This window comes from Gilbertella persicaria (assembly GCF_025201335.1).
Source record: "Gilbertella persicaria strain CBS 190.32 chromosome Unknown B0P05scaffold_20, whole genome shotgun sequence".
Lineage (NCBI taxonomy): Eukaryota > Fungi > Mucoromycota > Mucoromycetes > Mucorales > Choanephoraceae > Gilbertella > Gilbertella persicaria.
This window is the reverse complement of record NW_026251981.1, coordinates 111,355-125,893: the sequence shown is the minus strand read 5'-3', so window position 1 is coordinate 125,893 and position 14,539 is coordinate 111,355. Positions and strand designations below refer to the sequence as shown.

The 14,539-nt window shown below is 35.9% G+C and overlaps 5 protein-coding genes across 5 annotated transcripts; 1 reads left to right on the top strand and 4 right to left on the bottom strand.

Annotated features, from left to right (window-relative positions):
* Positions 1 to 2,005: 2,005 nt before the first annotated feature.
* Positions 2,006 to 4,756, top strand: B0P05DRAFT_541925 (fungal-specific transcription factor domain-containing protein). The gene is made up of 5 exons (XM_051578248.1): positions 2,006 to 2,233; positions 2,293 to 2,360; positions 2,413 to 2,439; positions 2,487 to 2,493; positions 2,538 to 4,756. Exons 1-5 carry the CDS (start codon positions 2,203 to 2,205, stop codon positions 4,637 to 4,639), a joined length of 2,235 nt encoding a protein of 744 aa, XP_051434776.1. The 5' UTR covers positions 2,006 to 2,202; the 3' UTR covers positions 4,640 to 4,756.
* Positions 4,757 to 5,896, bottom strand: B0P05DRAFT_541922 (ribosome production factor 2). The gene is made up of 4 exons (XM_051578247.1): positions 5,867 to 5,896; positions 5,687 to 5,819; positions 5,402 to 5,638; positions 4,757 to 5,352 (listed from the first exon to the last, which is right to left on the bottom strand). The coding sequence occupies exons 1-4, from the start codon at positions 5,878 to 5,880 to the stop codon at positions 4,825 to 4,827; spliced, it is 912 nt and encodes a 303-aa protein (XP_051434775.1). The 5' UTR covers positions 5,881 to 5,896; the 3' UTR covers positions 4,757 to 4,824.
* A 64-nt stretch (positions 5,897 to 5,960) lies between these two features.
* On the bottom strand, positions 5,961 to 7,658 carry B0P05DRAFT_541919 (Metallo-dependent phosphatase-like protein). The gene is made up of 5 exons (XM_051578246.1): positions 7,483 to 7,658; positions 7,218 to 7,432; positions 7,048 to 7,152; positions 6,553 to 7,000; positions 5,961 to 6,495 (listed from the first exon to the last, which is right to left on the bottom strand). Exons 1-5 carry the CDS (start codon positions 7,622 to 7,624, stop codon positions 6,092 to 6,094), a joined length of 1,314 nt encoding a protein of 437 aa, XP_051434774.1. The 5' UTR covers positions 7,625 to 7,658; the 3' UTR covers positions 5,961 to 6,091.
* Positions 7,659 to 9,524: 1,866 nt separating this feature from the next.
* B0P05DRAFT_541917 (uncharacterized protein) lies at positions 9,525 to 9,996 on the bottom strand. Its single transcript, XM_051578245.1, has 2 exons — positions 9,732 to 9,996; positions 9,525 to 9,682 (listed from the first exon to the last, which is right to left on the bottom strand). The coding sequence occupies exons 1-2, from the start codon at positions 9,909 to 9,911 to the stop codon at positions 9,569 to 9,571; spliced, it is 294 nt and encodes a 97-aa protein (XP_051434773.1). The 5' UTR covers positions 9,912 to 9,996; the 3' UTR covers positions 9,525 to 9,568.
* A 12-nt stretch (positions 9,997 to 10,008) lies between these two features.
* Positions 10,009 to 11,082, bottom strand: B0P05DRAFT_541916 (uncharacterized protein). Its single transcript, XM_051578244.1, has one exon. It carries the CDS (start codon positions 11,028 to 11,030, stop codon positions 10,221 to 10,223), a length of 810 nt encoding a protein of 269 aa, XP_051434772.1. The 5' UTR covers positions 11,031 to 11,082; the 3' UTR covers positions 10,009 to 10,220.
* Positions 11,083 to 14,539: the final 3,457 nt, after the last annotated feature.

Genomic DNA, 14,539 nt, shown 5'->3' with positions numbered 1-14,539 from the left:
GGTTCGATGAAAAAGGACAAATGCTTTTAACGAGAATAGTTTATTATACACAAATTGCGTCTTTATGTGAGTCGTTCTTGGGAAGACGTTTATTTTAATCTTCTTTTTTCAATTTCCTCCATGATGTGGAGCTTTCTTTCAGCTTCGCACCATTCACTATGAGTAGAGTAGTAGAAGGAGTGGTAGTATTGTCAGTGCTCGAAGAAATGCCATCTGTGGACAAAAAGGCAAGATCATAATCCATTGTAATATCCACTATCATCTTTGTAGAATCATCGTTTAGTTATTGAGGCAAAACACAAGAACTATATAAAGATATATGATTTGACGCTCGAAAACTATGACCAAGGATACAACAATAGAGAGATACCACCCCGTTTATCATTTGGTATATTAGCTTCTATCAATAATTTTAGTTGGTTTGACGTATAATTTAGGCTTGTTAAACTGACATAAAGTAGAAATGATAAACTTAATAAAGGAGGAATGACCGATAAGTCAATGCTTTTTTCTCTTTTGATGTAGGCTTATCCTCACAAAAAAAAGCCGTTGTTAAATCAATTGTATCTGCATTGTTGTTTCAAGGAAATACTCCAATGCCCACTCCAGAATGCGGCTAGTTTTACATATGTGTTTTTGTTTTTTTTTAGGAGAGAGCGAGTAATAATAAAAGAAAGAGACGAACAGAAAAAATAGCTTGTTAATTGGAGCCGCTGAATTCAAGTTTTCTTAAATAGGAGCTCATTAAATTCAAAGAAACAGAGTCGATCAATGAGTGATATTGGCTTAAATAACAATAAAAAGAAAAACATGCTAAGTAATGAAACCTGCTTCTTTTGGGTTGCACAGCATTTCAACAGCATGGTATAAGTCTTGAATAGACTCTAAAATCACTCTTAAGCCAATATTGTCATAATTCAAATAACTACATAAGCAAAAGTACTTCTTTTTGTGTAGTTAAACACTTGAGATAAAGCCAAGATTGTCCCAGCGAAAAAGTAGCTGTGAAATTCCAGAAAGAAGGCTCTATTTATACTGTTTGGTTCTTGTCTTCATACTGAAATAGCAAAGGATAAGTGTATACAACGTTGATTTGCTTACATGATAATGATGACAACTCTGTAAAGAGCAAGTATTAATTTAGCTTTTCGTCTATTACTTCTTAAAGCAAGTATCTCTTGTCTTTCTCAGCGCTACAGATAGTAATGCTAATGCCACAAGTAAAGGACACCGTTTTAAAATGTCTTCAATTATTTTATATTTGACACAGCTATTGACAACTAAGAGATATAGTCTTCTACAATGGATTATCGCACCATCAACAAAGGCCAGACTGACATATTAAAAACTTCCTTATATTAAAGAAAAATGAGGCAAAATGATTATTTCTAACACTGCGAATACAGCTGAGTAGAGACTTTTGATATTAGATTTTCAAATGGTTCAAGAGCACAGCTACTTGTGTTCAAAAAAAATATATATCAGCACATTGGATTAAGAGGCGCAAGCCAAGATTATTATGACAGTATCAAAGATATTGATAGTTCGCTCAATGGTATGGTTATAACGCAAGTTTATTGGGCTTAAGCCAGAAATGTCGATAGCCAATGAATGACTAAACCTTTTATTGCTCTTGTTAATGATAGTTTTGACAAAGCTCTCTCCTTTCCTTTTTTTGGTGTCATCTTGCTATTAATGGTTTACGGAATAACAAAAGAATTGGCTTTATCGAACTTTTTTTATATATTATTATTGTTAGTCATTTGTGCACTTAAAAGCGAAAATAGTACTTTACAGTTTAGCAGTATATCGGAATGTAAAAAAAAAAATCCAACAATTGGTCTTGACAATGTTGGGCTGTGATGTTTTGAGGCATATATAGACATTTTGTATATTTGCAATAGTCCTAAATATACCATACTTATAAATGTGTGTGTATATTTACCTATGTGTGCAAATAGTCAATGGTGAGACTTTTTTCACAACAAAAAATTCACCATTATGACTCCCTTGAATGCTCATCCAATGAATTTTTGAATGGGGTAAAAAAAAAAAAATGTGTGACCTAAAAGGACCTATTCATAGCAAAAGAGCTCTTAATATTTGCTCTATTATATTGTTCTCTCTCTCTCTCTCTCTCCTTCCTTCTCTACTCTCAGTCTCTCTTTTTTGTTGTTTCTTTGTTTCTGTATTTCGAACACTATGTTTGCTACACTTGAACTACCACTGAGAGGTATTTTTCTATAAAGTTGCATATATATATATGACCTGATGCTGACCTGCAATCAATAGATGACAGCAGACATAAACGTCTCAAGGTTGGACGTGCTTGCCACCCATGCAGAATGAAAAAAATAAAGGTACGAGATTTATTACGGTTTTTTTCCCGAGAAAAATCTAATGATCATTTAGTGTGATGGAAAACAGCCATGTATGCAGGTAAATAGTCATTATCATTCTCATTTATATCTAACGTTGTTCTATAGTGTAAAGGTAGATATAGATTTATATAGATAGCGTTGGCTAATATTCAACAGCAAGAAGACGTAAATGTATGTATCTGAAAAATCCAGACGAAACCTACATTCGACTTGATCCGGTCAATGAACCACAACCCGATGTCTCGGCCATAGCAGAGTCTTACTTACAAGACATGAACGATCAATTAAAGAAACAGAGTATTAATGATGACAACAAAATATTTGTTGCCGACAAACCAGACAATTTATTTGCTTGCCATAATGAAGATCATATATCCCCATTATCGAACCCATCTTCGTCTCAACCAGCAACACGCCCTGATAAAATGATTGAACAGCTCACAGATGGGCTGGTTCGTTTGACATTACACCACGATACTTCGAAACTGGGCAAGGAAAATGTAACACCTTGGCGTAGTTATGGTGAATTCATCCGCTGGACACCTGAGCCACACTTGCCAAACTATTATACATCGTCAATTGATATGCCATCACGGTCTACACAGGAACATTTAATCAAGGTATTCTTTGATGAATGCTATCACATTCTACCTACTTTATCAAGATCTATGTTTTATGATCAGCTTAAAGTGAAAGGACCACTTATCACACCTCTTTTGCTAAATATCATCTATGCACATGCGGCTAAACGTATCAATAATCCCGCTTTCCGTTCAGAATCCAATGATCCATCCACTCAAGGCGACTTGTTTTATAACCGTGCACGACGTCTGGTGGATGATTTTCTTGGTGTACCTCGTATTTCAACTGTAATTGCTTTACTTTACATGGCTCTGTACGATAGTGATTGCAAGAAAAATGGAGGTGCAAAAGTACGTTCCAGTCGTGCTTGGATGTATAGTGGCATGGCTATTCGAATGTGCTTTGAACTAGGGCTACATACAGCCAACTATAGCAGTCAAATGTCTCAATTTGATATCGAACTACGTAAACGCGTACTTTGGACTTGCTTTGTGATGGATAAACTAGAGAGTTGTACAATGGAAAGACCATGGATGATCAAATCAAAAGATGTTGCACTTGATTTTCCAACACCACTGCCAGAAGATTCAATTCAAGAACGACTTGTGCTAGAGGGTTTTAATCAGTTGTGTAGGCTCATGATGTTGATGGAAAAAGTGATTCATTTCTTTACTTACAACATCAAGAGTTTGAGCTTATGGACCATGAATGAAGAGAACCAAATCCTACAGTTCTTAGACGCCATTCATCAATGGAGAGAAATGCTGCCAACTGAATTAAAATGGACTACACCAGCCACGAATCCTGGCGTAGCACGTTATCTTCCTCACATACCTTCCTCAGCAGTGGTGTCTAACCTGCATTTAGTATGCTATGATTTAGAGTTATCGCTTATTATGTGTTGTCGCTATCAGGACGAGCAATTGCATCGAGAGCGTCGGCGTACTTTGGCCAATACAATCACACACATTGTATCACTTACAGTTCAACACCCACACCTTATGTATAATTTTGCCATTTCTACCTTTTCTAGTGTCTTTGCTGCTTTAACTCATGCTACAGATTTCGACAATCCTCGACTGGACATTGTAGAAGGGGCCAAGATACAGTTTAGAAAGAGTTTAGAAGATGTACGTATGATTGTCGAACGTATTCCTATGCGCGACCTGCACAATTTTGCTCGATTGGTGGACCTTACACTTCAACCGACTACAAACAATAGTAGCCATGTCAATATGGGTAGTATATCCATACCTTCAACTTATGCGTCTGCATTCTCGGCTATCAGTGATCTCTGTCATAAAGATGGAGAGACCAGTGGCACAATCACTCCCAATACCATGGATCTGTATGGTCATCCAGATGTGCTTGAAACCCGGTCTGGTTATGGCTCTGTTTCTCCTGAGAGACGTGCATCACCGTTCCATAATAACCTTATGATTTCAGGTCAATTTGCATTTGATGCATGCTATCAACAACAAACTAGTTCACATTCATCACCCTCAGGATCTGTGTCTGCAGCAGCAGTAGCAGCAGCAGCGGCAGCAGTGGGAGCAGTAGGCACTCCAAGTGCATCTTCATCCTCCAATCCCACTAACAAGAGCATTGAGCCTGCTGACTATACATTTGAGTTGATATCTGTGGGTGATGAATGGGCTCGATCGCTCATTTATTAAAAACCTCTTTTTGTGTAATTTAGACTCTCTCCCCCCTTTTGTATAAACATATTTAAATAACTCAGCAAGTAAATATATATCTCATGCAATAAACAGCTTCTTTTTCTAAATAAATTATGTGTATATGTATGTATTTTACAGAATAAGAAAAGAAAAAAATGCATGGTAAAATGGATGTCTAACTATTATTCTTGGTCGACTTTTTGCTTCTTTGAAAGGGTTTCTTCGTCGTCATCAGCACTTCTCTTCTTTAAACCCTTCATCTTTCTTGTTTGAATCTTGCTCAAATCTTGTTTACCAAGATGAATACGGCCATATTTATCACCCATTTCATCCACTTCAATGTTCTTGACCTTCTTGGGCTTCACTTCCTTAGGAACCTTACAAGCCGCCTTCCAAAGATCAGGCTTGGGTAATGTAGTACGTCTAATCTTCAAATCATAACTGGGACCCATCTCTTCCAATTCCACACGAGGTGTCTTTAACCCACTCTTCTTCATTTGAATCAAATAGGTACGGAATAAGATACGATCGTCAGGTGTAGCTGTCAAACTCACGACATGTTCCAAACCACCTAAATTAATAGCATCTGATTCCTCACCATTGAAAAAGTCCAAAAAGAGATTCTTAATGTGTTTGCAAGTTTCGTCAGATTCAAAGCGATCACCTTGGAAGACCATCAATGGTTTCAAACCCAAAGAACATTTAGCACCCTATAAGAAGAAGAGTTAGAAATAAAGCTTGTATAAATCAACTACATACAGGAATAGAAGACATAGACTTGGGGTTTTCAATGCCGAATTCATACATATCCAACACTTGGTGATTAAACATACGGGCGAAAATCAAGTTGTGAGGTCTCTTTTTTGTGTGTGTACCGACAACAAGGAAGGCACAATCGTTCTTTTGAGAAAAGAATTCGAGTTTTTCTTCGTCTTCAAAAGGTTTGAGTTCATTCTTTTTGGTAAAATGAACAGCATTGGGACGTTTCAAAGCATACTACAGAATTGTGAGTCATGGTGCCTCGCTTATGATCGAGATCCTTACGAGATCTTTCAAAGCATCGTTGATCACTTGACTGGTTGTAGATCCCCGCACAATCAAGCTGTTCTTGGGGTTTTCATGGACTTTGGCTTCACGGTTCTTCAAGAAACGTTTAGCACGGGCATTTTTAGGCTTACTATAACAAATGTCAGGCCTTATGTTAAAATGTGTCTTATTGCTTACACTGTACGTAACATTCTTGGTATAAATAATAGACAAAAAAGCTAAAAGAGAGAAAAAATATTAAACCGAGATTGAAAATCAAAAAAAATGGGTGTTAAAGAATTAGAGGTCACTGTGGCTTACTCAAGTTGCATTTAAGAGATCTCTCTTATGCAACAAGAAATATCCATGTTTATTGAAATAATTATTCTATGTTAGAGGAAGTAATATATGTTGGTATAGTCATCAAACAGAAACAGAAATGTATTTTTTATATAACTTGCGAGCGTCTTTATCGTCTGCAAGATTCAAGACAGCTTGGCCGACCCCTTTGCCGTCGAAATGATTTACATTGTATAGCTTGGATGCTGTGTATTCAAGTTCAAACTTGACAGAGCCATCATTGTTTGCCTTGTCTAGATCAACATAGTATTGTTCCCAATCACGAATGGTGCCTACAGGATAATCGCTACCACTCACATCATAGGAATAAACACGAAGAGCAGGATTGTTAACAGGAATAATAGAGGGTGAATTAAAGAGAGCAACGCCAGCACTATCAACGTCCTTTTTGTTTAGTTTCTTTCCACCGGCAGCAATAAAATCATAGTTATCCTTTTTCCCGGGAACAACCACATTTAGATTGTCGTCTAAAGACATGCGTTAAAAATATTAATTTTACAATATATATATATATATATACTTACTATTGGTGTGTCCAGTGAAATGACCAGCAATGACACCTGAGTATTTACCGAGCAAATTAAAATATTGCTTGTAACAAGTCGACTTGTAAAGCTTGGAACCATCATCGTCAATAGGAGGAACATGACTCATGATATAAGCTTGATGTCCGTCTTTTTCACTAAAGCTTTTCAATGTTTTCTCTAACCATTTCAACTGAATTGCACCAGGACTATCGCTCTTATCGCAATCAGAGGCCTCATTGTTCTTTTCAAAGAAATACATAGAGTTCAAATTAATAATGCTCAACTGATCATCAATCACTTGTTGAACAAAGTAGCCTCCAGAATTAAATTCGTCAGTCAAGTTAAGGCCAAGGGGCTCCCAAATAGTCTCAAGATGACCAAAAATTTTGTCGTTGATTTTGACATCGTTGTGGTCAAAGACATCATTGTTACCAATCGTAGGCACCTATCATTGACATGTTAGTGTATGCATACACATCATATTTAACTCACATAAGGTACGTATTTGGTATCATAAGCAGATTGAAAGTATTTCATAACAGATTTATGACCATCAAGGACTTCATCTTGTGTTCTAGGTAAATTATCATCTCGATCCTATAGAAAAAGCAAAATTAAGCATGGTGTCACAAATTAAATACAGATTGAAATTGGATGCTTACATGTCGTACTGTATCACCAGTATAGATAATAAAATCAATATCATTAATTTCGTTCTTGAGAAAGTCAAATGTAGCTCTCACAAGAGGCACAGGCGAGTCACAATCAGTGCCTAACGCACCAAATTTGCCACTCTCGCTTGATCTTTTCTTTCCGTACGTATGGCATAAACTGCGAGGATCAGCACCTTCTTTATAGTTAGGATCAATATGAATATCTATGGTCTTGGTTTAGCATATGTATGCAAGTTTTTTCTACAAATCTTACCTGTGATATGAAGAAATTTGCCATTTAATTTGGATCCTCTTTTGACAAGTGCACGGTTTTGTTGAAGAGGTACAGCATTTACAGAAGACTGAAAAATCAGAATAGATGCTGCAATGCAAATAAATGTCTTGAGACCAGTCATGATAAAAGAAGGAAGAGTAGTAAAGAAAAAAAAAGAGAGGGATGAATGAAAAGAAGATTTATATAGTGCAATCTATTGTCCTTTTTTTTCAATCGCCTCTTCTATGCAACAAAAAAGGCTTTCTTTATTCTTTTTAGTAACCTTTCATTAAGATTGTTGATCAGTAGGCCAATGTAACCAATATTGGTCACGCATGGGCTCTCTTTTTACTTTGAGCTTGTTTATATCAAAGAATTTTTCTGCTAATGAAAGAATTACTTTAAAAGGCATTTTACACTAGTACGCTAAATACAACGTATCATTGGTAAAGTTCTTTGATCCGATATCGATTTATAACGACAGCTGTTTCGTAACTGTTGTCATTGCGTCAAAAAAATCAAAGAAAAAACAAAATTGAATGGTGGTGTTTCAAATACCCACTGAATACTTTTGTTTACTCTAGAGTGTTGTACATATTGCTTGTATCACAATTACATATCATAAAATTGACAAGTTACAATTCTTTAAAGACCCACATTCAGAGCACGATCAATACACATAGACTCAAAAAAGAGAGATCATGGTACTTCAGGTGAATAAACAAAGATTGTGTATTTGTGCCTCTATCATTTTATGTGTGTACAAGGGCATAGATACAAGACTTTTTTTTTTTTTTTTTTTTTTTTTCAACAATGAAAAATTCTGCAAAGTTCTCAACAGAAAATGGTTTTGATTTCACATATTCTGTAAAGACAAATTTCCGAACTTTTATCTCGCCTCAGGTTGCCACACTCAGCATAAGTCATGCTACACAATAGAGTATGACAGTCAAAGAAGATCATTGTGTTACTAGAAAATAACCTTTCGAATTAGATTGGATTATCCGAACCAAAATATTCCTTGTTCACCGTGCTTACAAGGAGAAGCAATTATTAAACGCTCTCCTTCGCTTATTGTGTTGATATGAAAGCTCTGTTTCATTGCTCTTTTTTCGAGATAGGAGCATGATTGCATGGGATGGGCTAGAAAGGGGTACGCCTTCTAAAAAGAAAACAACTCTTAGTGCTAGAGCGATCTAAAAGAAAGACAAAAACAGGATCAATTCTTTGTTCCTGAATTAACTGTTGCTTAAAATTGTTTGATGCTTCAGTCAACAAGAGATCAATTAAAACATTCTTAGACTCCTTCAAATGTTAAAATTGTATAGCTCTTTCAAGAAACGCAAGCAAGAAGGATTATCCTTATCAATTGACACATCAACCTGCTAAACATATTAAGCATCAAGTAATCAAAAGTGTTAGAAAAGAGGAAAATCATAGCATATCTTGTAGTGAGATTAGCATCTTTCAGAAGAAATCTTTGTGTTTCTGCACTTTGCTTTTTTCTTCTAGAACATCAAGAAAAAAGTGCATTTCTTTACACTAATCCTAATAATACATGTCTCTGTTTTCAAGTACAAAATGTTCTTTAAAATTATAGCTCAATTTTCCTAATTGACAGTTGACTTGCAAGTATTCGTCCATGAGCTTACTTTGCAGTTTTAGCCCCTTTAAATTTGTAGAAATTAAGTGCATGGGCGTTTTAATTATCGCTTCTAGTTGATTGGTCAAATGGATATACCTTGTTTCTGTCCTGACTGACTCTATAGGTCGAAACATAAAGTTGCGCTGTAACAATAAATAGGTTGAAAAAACAAAGTCCATTACTGAAAAAAGAAAAAGAAAAAATCTGTTTGCTTTATGCCGACGATAATACATTACAAATATAAAAGGTATGTCCAAATCCAGTTTGGATATGAATTAAAAATACAGAGGAAAAAAAAAGAGATTTGTCATAATAAATATCATAGCGTATGTTACATAGTGGGAGCTGTCCTTGTTGAGTCGTAATAAAGCATAATAGTTGTAATAGATCATAAGTTTTTTTTTTTTTTTTTTTTTTTTTTAAAAAAAAAGTTTGTTGTTTTTAAACATCCACAATACGTTGTACCTTGTTGCAATCAGGCAAGTGTTCTCCTCTGTATTTAATAAGATATTCACCATGGTCTTTCCATGTCACAGTCTTATTTACTGGGCAGCCCTGTTCAATACAAGTTTAACATCATAATATCATACGTTTTTTTTATTACCTTGTTACTGTTGGAGCACTTATAATATACACTTTTATTGCCCGTCTTCTTTTGTACAGTGTTACCGTTATTCTTCCAAAAATAGCCATCAACATATGGATACTCTCGTGTTTCGACAATTTTTGTAATAGCTTGCATTTCTCTTCGTCTACGAGGTCTAGGAGGGAAATCATATCGCATATGAGCACTGTTAGCTGTGGTTGTAGTCGTAGCTAAAGAGGAAGAAGAAGAAGGTCTATGCTCTAAATGAGGATGATGGTATTGCTGCTGTTGATGTTGTTGTTGTTGTTGTTGTGCAAATACATCATTTTCAAGGCGATAATCTGGAGAGAGAGGATGTTGCTTATTGTTAGTGTTGTGTAGTGACGACATGACTGCAGCAGTATGGTAACTATATATTTAAAGTTTATATTAGTAATTTAATTTCTCGGGACAAGGGTTCTGACTCGGGGAAAGAAGGAGTATATCGTGGGGTAGACGGGAATTTCCTTACCTTTCCATATGTAGAAGGGATGATGCGGAGACTGGGGTATTTGATGTGGGGATTGGAGAAAATGTGCGGTCGTCAAATTCATCGGAATCAGCACTACCAGTAAATGATGAACCAATCGTAGAATCCCGTCTATGTTGCTGTGGCATTAATGGATGGTTAGGTGCACAATGCGTGGGGGATGACAAAATGGCATCTAGGCTTGTGCGTCTCAAATGATTGAACATTCGTCCATCTGTAGAAGAACTGCTACTCATAGGTGGTGTAGGTTGTATATTAAAATTTGTCGTATGTTGTGGAAATGAAGAAGAAAGAGACATAGTGGGATCATTATTGTTTGCAGTATCGTTTGTATTGCCAATTTGATGAGTGTTATTATTGTTCAAAATTTGCTGCTGTTGTTGCTGTTGCTGCTGCTGTTGCTGAATTAACAAGAGATCAAGTTCTTTAGCCCTCAATTTGGCTTCTTCTGCTCGTCTTTTGTCTTCTTCAAGTTTACTTAATAGAATCAATCGCAATAGTTCGGGTTGTGATTGATAACTATAAATGATTTCTTGAAGATCCCCTGAAGCAGGGTTTTGTTGTTGTTGTTGCTGTTGAGATTCTTGCTTTGTGTTGCTCATAAGTGGTGAAGTCAAGTTGATGCTGGTCATCATATTATTATTATTGTTGCTATTGTTATTACTATTGGTGCTTATTGATTGACGTGAAAACGAATGAAATGGGACCTGCTCATGATGGTAAAGTTGAACTGTCTTTGCTGCATCTTTTTGCAGCGAAAAATTATTGTTATTGTAATCGGACATCATATATAAAAAAAAAGGGGTCCTATTTATTACAAGAATAAAAAAGAAAAAAGAGAAAGAAAATAATGAAAAAAAAACCTGATTTTTCTTTTCAAATAATTAGAATTACCGCACTCTCCCACACTTCATGACTCCACATTTACTAATGTAACGAGCATGTCGGCGTGAAAAAAAAGCGGGGGAGGGCTGGTAGCCCTGAGAAAAAAATTAAAAATATACAGTGAAATTAGGATTTTCTCCAGTTTGTCCCCCAGATTTTAAGTTTGTTTTACTTAATTTGTAAATTAATTACGTCTGTGATTTTTCCAACTACAGAATGTAATTTGAAAGCTTTTCCCACAAAAATGTAGTTCCTGATTTATCCTTTGACCTTTTTAGATTAGTTTTTTTAATGTATTGTTGAAATATGGCCAAACAAATGAATTCAAGACAAGTCTCTGATTGATCGTAGCATATTTGACATTTAAACTATTTTATACTTGATTTACATACTCGTATATAAGAGTGAGACTTTTATAATCTAGAAATCATTTTTTTACGTTTATTATTTGAATTGTTGCGAAAGAATCTCTGCTTTTCTTTTTAAAATACATCATTTTTGTCTTTAAAACACATACTGCTTTTCATTGATTCTTTGGTATTTCTAGTCATTCATTGGCATAGCATTGTATAATTCTCATGGTTACTAAATTCTGGTTTGTAACTCCTCATATATTGGTCACATTAGTAAGTGGGGGAGTCATGTCTTTATGGGAGAGTGCGGTAACTTTGTTCGAAGCAAGAGCGTCAACATGTGACACCGTGTCAATATTTAAAATTGTTTGTCTACACGTGTTAGGACGATTCATTGAATAACTGCAATAGCGTCTTTGACGGAATGGACAATGGATTTGAGTGTTATGCAGAGAAAGAGAGAAGGAACATCATATTGTAAAGAAAGGAAAGATGTTAAATAGATAGATATAAACACTATAAAGAAATGAAGACTTGCAATCTATTTTATTCTCTTCCTCTCGCTTGATGTGTTTGCAACATCAAAACAACTGTATAATATCTAGAGTGTTCCTTTAAGAATGTCTGTGGCGTTAGGATAAACTTTTGAATGGTTTAAAACAATATTCAGAGTTTAAAGAATTAGGGTTTTCCAGCTAATTCACCATTTTCCGTCTGCTTGGCCACATAACAGGAAAAAGAAAACTGAAGCAATAAACAGAATGGACAAAGAAACAAAGTAGGAGGTACGCAAACAGATCAAAAGAAAGCAGAAGAGTTGTTTTAAGCGTTTCCTCACATTTATTTGAAAAGGTACTATAAAAAACTTACGGCGTAAGATTAATATGTCTTTCAAGGTAGCCCAAAGTAAACCCTGCATAAGGTCAATTCACTTGTTTTCAAACTAATCAAAGTTAGAAAGCTAACTTTATTCTAACTTGAATAATGTTTTTAAACCCTTTTATTCTTTGATTACGCTGCTTAGATTATATAAAACGAAACAGGGTCATTTCTTGCTCGGGAAGAAAAAAAACCGTCCAAGAGTATCCCAACAAACACTTTCTATATTAAATCTTAAGAGAATTTTCATGTTCTACAAATAATTACGCCTTATTGTATCAAAGATAAGCCTGATTTAGTTATTCATCAACCAGTAGAATCTCTCCCTTGATTGATAACGAGAATGAGCATAAGATGTTTGTGCGTACACACACACACACACATACACACACACACGAAATATATAACGTGGTATGGTGTAACCTGTACTAAATAAGGTCATTTTGACGTCCTGCAATATCACTGGTTTGGATGTTTTCTCTCTCTTCCCAACTCGGTTTCTCTTTTCCCCCACATTTTTATAAGTAAAAAAAAAAAAAAATATTTAAAATGATGTAGAGCTGCTTTTCATCTGCATAAAGCTTCAAATGCAGTGCCATGTTAAAACATGCAGAAATCAGAGAACTGAAATAAAACGATATTACCTAGTTGAATCACCGTTTCTCATATCCAAAGCTGCTCTTCTCAACCTCAAAAGTACTAAGTGTTATAGTAAGATTTGTTCGTCTACTTCTTGTGAATCGAATGACGCTAAAAAAATCATTCGCTTATTAGTCAATATCCACTGAAAGGGGCCTCTTTTGTACTTTCTGCAATATACAATGAACTTTGAATGCCAATTTGAAGGCAATGCTCATATTTAGTCTTTTTTTTTTGTCCTAGTAAATTCGCTTTCTTTTCTTTAGAAGTATCTAGACATGGTCCTTCCTCATTTCGGTTGGATCAGATTTTTTTTTGTAAAATATATTTTATTTAAGATGTGTTTTTTTAGTTACACATCGCTGAGGGGTGTAACATGGAAGTTCTAAAAAAAGGAGTATATAGAATCATTCAATGAAAGCCTTAAAGTTCGTTTATCATCAAAAGATGTTGGTGTAAAAAAATCAATGTCTAGCTAATAATGTTAGATATGATCCACTCAGGGTTAAAAAGTTGCTTGTCAATGGTAAAGCGCCAGTAAGCGCACCATATTCGCCATTGACAGACAGATAAGACCGTGAAAAGTCGTTTGTTGGGCTGAAGGAAGGAGGGGCAGGACTGGAGACATAGTAGGGCATGTATTGAGTTAGCGGAAAGGTACAGGCGCGGGTAAAAGCAACTAAGGACCTCTATCCATATGGCCCATTCCAAAGGACAGTATATGATGAAGTGCTCAAACGAGTCAGTACCAGAAGAACACATGTTGCATTTGCTATCTGATACCCGGTTAATCGTGTACAGTCGTAATCCTGTAAGAACTTTCTTGTTAATCACTTGGAACCAAAGAGTTTTTGAAGGCAATGGCATAGTGGAGGATCAGAGTAGATTGAGCAGATTTAGTCGAGCATTGGATGCACCAACATATTTATGCATTCTATAAGCCTTTGAGGTGTATTGACTCCAGACAGGAGAGTCGTGCAACTGGGCCACTAATGGCTTATCATTTTCTTCAACATTCACCTGCTCTACTTCATTATAGATGGGGGTATCAAGAAATATTGGAGCTGTGCGCAATGTCGGATTAGCACATCATTGTACAGTGAGTAACATAGAAGTGGAAGCTTTGTGTACTCTGTGCGTACTTGCAGACGGAGCCAGTGTGTGTTCTCATTGAACTTGAAGAAGATCGCTGCAGGTGTATCAGTATGACGATGAAGCCAGTGACCAGAAGGCAAGTCAGTGAACATCGTGATCAATGGGAGATGTAATAATGTTTGAATCGGCACTCGCTGTAGTTTAAAGTCAATCCCAAAATGGTCAAATGCTTGAAACATAACAGGAATGATAGAGAGCTGATGGCACATATCATAATTTCGCAAGACTGGAGAAAAGAAAGGTAGAGAAGGAAAAGAGGAGTTGGTAGACATAAACATCAGATGGTGATTCAACGCTCACTGCAGTAGTGTGTTACCCTGATCGCGATCAAAAAGAGCAAAAAGCCACTTCATCTGGAGTACTAAATGTTGACATGCAGGGTTTAG

Coding starts and splice junctions, on each gene's coding strand:
- B0P05DRAFT_541925 (XM_051578248.1), top strand. CDS start 2,203: ATGTTTGCTACACTTGAACTACCACTGAGAG. Junction 2,234..2,292: donor ACTTGAACTACCACTGAGAG/GTATTTTTCTAT, acceptor TGCAATCAATAG/ATGACAGCAGACATAAACGT. Junction 2,361..2,412: donor GCAGAATGAAAAAAATAAAG/GTACGAGATTTA, acceptor ATGATCATTTAG/TGTGATGGAAAACAGCCATG.
- B0P05DRAFT_541922 (XM_051578247.1), bottom strand. Junction 5,639..5,686: donor ACGATGCTTTGAAAGATCTC/GTAAGGATCTCG, acceptor ACAATTCTGTAG/TATGCTTTGAAACGTCCCAA. Junction 5,353..5,401: donor AGTCTATGTCTTCTATTCCT/GTATGTAGTTGA, acceptor TTCTTCTTATAG/GGTGCTAAATGTTCTTTGGG.
- B0P05DRAFT_541919 (XM_051578246.1), bottom strand. CDS start 7,624: ATGACTGGTCTCAAGACATTTATTTGCATTGCAGCATCTATTCTGATT. Junction 7,153..7,217: donor CTGGTGATACAGTACGACAT/GTAAGCATCCAA, acceptor CTTTTTCTATAG/GATCGAGATGATAATTTACC. Junction 6,496..6,552: donor TTTCACTGGACACACCAATA/GTAAGTATATAT, acceptor GCATGTCTTTAG/ACGACAATCTAAATGTGGTT.
- B0P05DRAFT_541917 (XM_051578245.1), bottom strand. CDS start 9,911: ATGCGATATGATTTCCCTCCTAGACCTCGTAGACGAAGAGAAATGCAA. Junction 9,683..9,731: donor AGTGCTCCAACAGTAACAAG/GTAATAAAAAAA, acceptor TGTATTGAACAG/GGCTGCCCAGTAAATAAGAC.
- B0P05DRAFT_541916 (XM_051578244.1), bottom strand. CDS start 11,030: ATGATGTCCGATTACAATAACAATAATTTTTCGCTGCAAAAAGATGCA.